Source organism: Tupaia chinensis, unplaced genomic scaffold (genome assembly GCF_000334495.1).
Source record: "Tupaia chinensis unplaced genomic scaffold, TupChi_1.0 Scaffold143796_1, whole genome shotgun sequence".
NCBI lineage: Eukaryota > Metazoa > Chordata > Mammalia > Scandentia > Tupaiidae > Tupaia > Tupaia belangeri.
This window is the reverse complement of record NW_006203646.1, coordinates 2,931,728-2,938,993: the sequence shown is the minus strand read 5'-3', so window position 1 is coordinate 2,938,993 and position 7,266 is coordinate 2,931,728. Positions and strand designations below refer to the sequence as shown.

The 7,266-nt window shown below is 43.9% G+C and overlaps 1 protein-coding gene across 5 annotated transcripts in view; it reads right to left on the bottom strand.

The window, feature by feature from the left end:
• The window catches only part of EBF1 (EBF transcription factor 1), a 464,386-nt gene that overhangs the window by 428,593 nt on the left and 28,527 nt on the right, over positions 1-7,266 (bottom strand). For all 5 annotated transcript variants that reach the window (XM_027766945.1, XM_027766942.1, XM_027766943.1 and 2 more), the window contains one exon: positions 1,201-1,269. In XM_027766945.1, coding sequence (XP_027622746.1) covers positions 1,201-1,269 — 69 coding nt within the window. The remainder of the gene's footprint in view (positions 1-1,200; positions 1,270-7,266) is intronic.

The window sequence follows — 7,266 nt, the reverse complement described above, 5'->3', positions numbered from 1 at the left end:
AGGGAAAGATATTTAATTAAAATATCTGATTGAAATGTAATTCTTATAAAGCAACTCGGCAATCAATCTTGGGCTTAAGTCTAAGGAATTCACAGGTCAAAATCGACAATCAGTCTTTGAAGCAAATTATTATGGGGCAAGGTGAGCATCTTACTTTTATTGTTGTTAACTGAAAAATGATAAAGCAAGCCCCAGAAAAGTAAATCAGAAAAACAGATAGGCTTTTTGTTTCTTTTTTGTTAGTGGTGTCAAAAATCAATATTACCAAAATCTAAAAAAGAGACTTTTGCTCAGTCTTTGATTTTCTCAATCAGAAATCAGTCAGCCTTGTTTGCAAGACTCTTTTTCCAGCTAGAAGATGCTAGCTCTTTTCCTAGCTGGAAATTGACAGTATCTATAAACCTTCCAGGCCATTTAACTCTCGATGAGTAATGCTATGTAACAAATGGTTTATCATACATGTTTCCATACAATGAATTTCAATAATTAAAATGTAAAATGAATATTTGGAATGCGACTTTGCATAATGTGTGCACACACTGACTCGAAATTGCATCGAACAACTAAAACAGATTTATTGTTCTACAGTGATTTACTTGGTCGTGTCAGATTAGTAATATGGATCTGTTTAAAAACACAATAATTAAGACAAGCAAGATAAATTAATCAACTTACAATACAGTTTGAGCTGCGATCAAACCCGGGAAATAACAGTAGAAAATCTTGGTTCGCAGATCTCTTTAAACTGCTTTTATGCATAAATAAAACCTTAAAATGTAGATGGATTACGTCCAGCAGAACTACTGTAGCTAAAAGTGATAATGATTCAAACATTTTTCAAATAAAAGTTAAATATTTATAAGCACCCAACCACATTTCATAAATCACAAACTATTATTATTTTATTTCTGAAGCTTCCTGGCACAGCATGAGGATCGAGCCACAGAAAGTCAGGAAAGAAAAAGACTATTCCTGTAGGAGCATGAATCAGACACAAAACCGGAGCAAACCCAAGAAACGGGCCTCCAAAGAACATTCCATATGGCTTTCCCAGGATCGCAATCACTCGGCGCAGCTTAAGTCATGACCAACAGGCAAATTTCGGCCACATGCACTCCCAGCCCTTGCCCATGAGCGACGCCAGGCAGGTGTTTCATTATAATGAGGACTAAGAACCCCGTGAAAGAAGAGTGGTCCTACCTGTCAATTATGACTGGATCTGAGGGAGTCTCATTTCGGTTGCCACAGCTTTTCTTGTCACAACAGCGGCTATGGAGCAAAAGCGAAAGGATTTAGTACAACCATTACAATGTAAAATCATCATTGAGGGAGACAGAAGGTTCAAATTGCTGGGTTGCAAATGCTAGCATTACCACAAAGCCATACCTGGCAATCAACGGATCCCTGGACAGAAAATTCTATTTGGGTCACCTATGGGTTAATGGCCAGGCTTAACCTCTCCCTGCTCAAGGAAGGAGGGAGGGAAATACGGCCCTAGGATGGGATCTCCTGTCACGCCTGGTCTGTAGTGTCGGGAGAGAGTGCATTATTACATCTACCCAATGAGAATACCCAAGGTTGTGGGTGGCTCAAACGTTCTTCCTTCAAGATCACTAATTGTGTGGAACACGTCAATAATGAGGTATGAGTGATTTCTCCCCCTCCAGTCATTTTGTATTAAATGGCTTCCTTTTTCTTCTCCTTTCTCTTTTCTGGGCTGAGTTTCCTTAACCATGGGCTTTTCAAAAATCCTAGATCTATAGCTGTGTTTTGAACGATCTTCATGAGAATGAAGGTAAAACACAGTAATTAAGACCAGGAAGAGGCAAGATGAAAGAATGGAGATTCACATGGCTCTGGCCTTGATGGCCTGCACTGGCCACCTCTGAGGTTCCCCAGGCACGCTGTGAACAGTGGATCCGACGGTGAACACCGCCCTGCCAGTGGATGCTCTACCACATCAGAGCGAGAAAGCCTGGGGCAAGGAGAGCGCCGCTTCCCAGGTCCCGCCCTAGTTGTGACCCTAAGGCTGCCAACTTTCAATAAACGGAGACGCTTCTAAAGGGTGAAAACTCTGTGTTTTTGAGAAGTGTCCATGAGTAACAGAAAACTACCCATTGGAGAGTTGTTTGCAAACTATGTGTCCACTGGCCGGTCTACACCCAGGAGAACACTATAAAAGAACATACTGGATCAGTCAAGAAGGGGTGGAGGTTATCCAAGGGTTACACTTCACCATGTATCACAAATCAAATGTGCACTTTTCTCCCTCTCTCTGACACATGTACGTGGACACACATTCACACACATGTGACCTAGAGAATCATACAGCCCAACTTTAAGCTGCTGGAGAGAACCAAACACTGAACTCCGTTTTCAGGACCCAGAAATATACTCCCATATAGGGAGTCCTTCATCAAAACTGGATGTCACTCCCCTTGTGGCAATTGTATCCGAGAAGAGAACCAGCTTCCAAACTTGGTCCCGCTTTGGTCACTCTCATATCTTCAGAAAGCAACAGTAACAATCATATCTCCTTTGTCAAAATCCCATCTAAAAACCACTCCATCTATTTTACAGCCTTCCCTTTTCTTTTTTTTTAAGAATTTATTTAATTTTATTTTTTTAACTTGCCAAAGGGCACATGTGCTCACCAGAGAAAGTGAGAGAGAGAGAGAGGGACAGTGAGAAAGCAACCTACCAGGTCCAGGACTGGAACCTCAGTCAGCCATGTGAGAGTCTAACGCCTAACGCCTTAACCACCATGCCACTTACTGGCCCAGCCTTCCCTTTTCTGATCCAAAGGAAACTATTTCCTCCAGGCCTGAACTCTGCTATACAAGTACTTTGGGAATGGAAAGCCCAAACTATCCCAATACCCAAGAGACAGATAAAGAGACAAAGGAGTGGGAAGTACAAGTAGTTGGAATGCATGCAAAGATGTAATAATTTTAAAAATAACTTCTGCATCTCTGAATGCTGATCCTCTGCACCTGCGTTTCCCAGGCTTGCCAGAATAGCAGCAGGGTGAAGAACGCTGGCTCTGGAATCAGACTGGGTTTCCTGTGCCACCCTGAGCAAGACACTCCACTTCATAGAACTTCAGTTTCCTCATCTGTAAAATGGGGTGGTTGCAGTGCCCACCTCTCAGTGCTGGGGCACAGAGTCACTTCAATGGCAGTATAACCCTAGGCTCCATGATGGACCCTACCAAGAGCCCTTGAAGAGCTTCAATGTGATGACTCCCGGTGCCCACCTCTTCCAGCCTCCTCCTCCTCCACATCTGAGCAAACCTGCCCTGTGCTTTGCAGAAGAGACAGGTCTCCAAGCAGCCCATGGACAGAGCACAAGTCTCCTTTACCCAGGGAGGAAAATTGATGAATGGAAGGCTTATTTTTCCTTCATATTCATTTTCAAAACAGCAGGTGGGCAATGTAATCCCCTGGTGACCGCATCCTCACCGCTCTGGATGTAACGCCTCCGGGGACTCTTCCTACTTGCTCAATGATCATTGTGGGCAAGAATCTAGATTTCAAGCCTACCTGATTCTTTCTCCCCCCCACCACTGCCACCATCCTCATCCTACTCACTGTCATTTGTCACACGGTGCCTGTGGTGGCCTCCCACCTGGTCTTGCTGCCTCCACTCTGACCCGTACAACAGAGTGATCTTTTCAAAATGTCAGTGCAACTGTGCCACTTCACTGCCCAGGACCTTATTTAATAGCTTCCTACTAGACTTGGAATAAACCCATGACATGACACAATGGCAGACCACCTTCCAACTTCCTGCCACTTTCATCCAATTTGCCAACTCCAGTTTCGCAGGCCAACTGCAATCCCTCTGACGTACTGTGCTCAAATCTGATGTCAGGCCTGGGCCCCGGGGGGCTTCTCTGCCTGGCCTCCTCCTTCTCCCCTTCCCTAGTTCACCAATGTCCACTCTGCCTCCTACACATGCCTTCCTCAGACGGGTTTGCTCTGACACCCTACCTTTAATCTAAGTTCCTCTTGGGATTTGTTTTCCTTGGAGGACACTAAACACAATGCAAAGACATTATAACATGTATATGTGCATATTTTTTGTTTCCATCTTTCTCCTTCCTCCCACCCGCTTCCCAATCTAACCCATATGCCTCCTAAAGGAAAGCACTATTGATTTTACTTACCTGGTGAGTAACAGAAAGCCTGGGACAGAATAGAGAAGCTCAAATATTGAATGAATGAATGACTTTATAAATGAATGTTATGTACTGGGAGGAAATACGATGCAGGAGAATAAGCAATAGACAGAAAAGGAAGCCAAGTTGACCCTCTGGGCAGCCATCGCTGATAGAAAAATGGTGCACCCAGCTCCATCCCACACCCAAACCACTTCCCCGTTACAAGTGCCACACTAGGCCTGAAATTTCTCCTTTGACTTAAGTTCATCTTCTTAAAATAAAAATGCCCCTGAGCTCAGTTAGATGAATATAATCATGACTCTATGCTGTTCCCCAGGGACCCAACAAAACAGGCAGACACACAGAACAGAAGTGAAAAGGAAAGAGAGAATAGAAGTAAAACAGGCAGAACGGGGCAAGTAGGTGGCATGGTGGTTATGGTGCCCAGACTCCCACACGGCCAACTGCGGTTAGAGTCCTGGACCAGTGGCTTGAAAATCACTCCAGGCACATGTACATGTGTGCCCAAAACCCTGGGAGGGGAATACAGGAGAAGGGATTGCAGTATGGCCATACCCTGGGGAATGATTTTGCATTTCCCCTCTCTCCATATCTCTCTGTCTCTCTCCAGTGAGCACACATGCTCTATGGCAAAAACCTTCAAAACACAAATAAATAAAAACCCAGCAACAACAAATAAGTAAACAAACCAGGAAAATGATGAATAAGAGACACGAAAAAATGGAGGGACTGGAAGTCACTTAGCATGTACAAAGAAAACTTTATACAAAGTTTGAAAAACAGTCCAATAGGTTTTTCTGTTTCTTGGATCATATCATTGCCTCACATTGTCACCATTCCAAAATGAGACACTCGGGTTTCTGCTCTGCACCTCGAGGCTGCAAAGTATTGGGTTGCTGGAAAAGTCATGATATATTTTTCTATGCAAAAATGTCATGGCTTTTCTGATGACCCAGTAATGTCTACAGTATGATTCCATTACAATACATGCACACACACACATCCATGTATACACACACATGTCAATTTACATGTGGAAGTATAAATATGTGTATACATACACACACACACACACACACATATATATGGAATTCTGAATTCTGGATAGTACTAAAAAGAATGAAGGTGGAGATTTGATGTACTGCCATAAAAAGAAATTTATATGATATAGTAAATTGAGGAAATCAAGTTACAGAATAGTATGTGGAGTACAACCCCTTTTCAGGGGGAGAAAATAAGAGCGTGAAAGAGATCATTGGAGAGAAAAGAGATCATTTCTCTCATAAATAAAATAAACTTTTTTTAAATAGAAAAAGAGATACTACTTTATATGTATTTTTTTAAATCAACCACAAGGGGGAAAAGGATTTCCCCCAGAGTGCCAGGCATCCAGCCACCTGTGTCTTCCTACAGCCAGTGAAGCCAAGGCCCGTCCTTCATGCCCACTGCAGTCTCGCCTGCCCACATGAGTTCTCCCTTCTCAAGCTGAACTGCCCCTAGTTTCTCCACTAAACTCAGAAGGACAATGAAAAGTGGGCACCAATTCCCACTATAGATAAGACAGGCATCACCCAAGAGAAACTGAAATAAGAAAAAATCCCTTCCTACTCAAACCAAACGGGCTCATCCTAAACCACTTCAGTAAACAAAACATGGGAAAAGCTACTGTGCTGACCATCAAAATCACAGTGGTAATTACGTCCTCATTATTGTACGAATGGTAGCCCCTCATCCAGTCAAAGGGTGTATTTTAGGCTCCGACCATGTGTGTCAGCACTGTACCACCACCATCTTGGTTTGTGCTCCCTAAAGCAGACTTTGGAGGGCTTGGAGTGTCCTCATTTGTCACCAGAGCAAAATCGTAAAAGCAAGCAGGCACCCCACTATTCAGAGCCCTCCCCAAGCTGTAACCCAAGTGACAGTAGAGCAATGTGGCCAGTCACAGGAGCAGGAAGCCGGCACCTGGTGTGTACGTCCACCGTGGACTCAAAATAGCAGCCCTGTCCTCAGCAGGATCGCAGGATCGTGTATTTCCCAAACAGTTCTGCACACCCAGGGAAAAAGCAAACTTCAGAGGTTCTTCCTTAGCTTCTAAAGCAGGCCGTGTGCTTCGAGCGAGCTGACTCACAGCTTCATAAATCAGGGCAAGAAATGTCTAAATGTTTCTCAGTTGTGGAACCTGCAGAACCTCATCTTGGAACTTCTTCCTATACATACTCAGAGGCTCTCTCAGCTGGAGAAAAGCAGCATTTCAAACACTGAGCTTCACCATAACACACACTAAAAAATACACACACACACACACACACATACACACACACACACACACACACACGCGCGCGAAACCAAGATGCTTTACCCATGTAGCCAAGGCAGCTAGAGAACGAGGTATATGAATTATCTGAATAGTCTAATGAATAGTTATAAGAATGGCTTGATTTTAAAGACTCCATTACACAAATAGACCCTTCTGTCTTCTATCTTCCACCCACATCTTGAAGTACATTATCTGTCCTCACATAACACTAACTTGAGCTTGCAGATCCAGCCTCTTCTGCCTCCCCTGGGACATGCCCCATGACGATTCCTCTGGTTTTGCATTTGCAACCCTTCCCTCCCTAGTTCATTCTTTCCCTCAGTTTACAAACATCGGCATTTTTTCATTCTGTTAAAAGAAAAAAATGAAACCAAAAACCTGGCCCCTTCTTTTAGAGCTCATTTCTTCCCTGTCTACCAAGCTCCTTGAAGGAGGTCACCATCTCTCTTTGCCACCTCAACCCCATCAAAACTGGCATCCAGGCCACAGCACCTACTTGAATCTACTCTTGCAAAGTGCATAGGTGACCTTCTGGTGTTTTTCTCGGTCATGCCCATCTAGGGCTCTCTGCACTTACTACATGGATGACCTCCTCTTTGAAACACCTTCTTAGATAGCCATGCCCTGTGTGCCCAAGGTTCTTTATCCAACTTCTCCAACACACCCCTCCTTTGCTAACTGAGACTCTCCTCAAGAACGTGTCCATGGGGGAACCAGCAGTTAGCGTAATGGCTATGTCGCTGGACTCCCACGTAGTCGACCACGG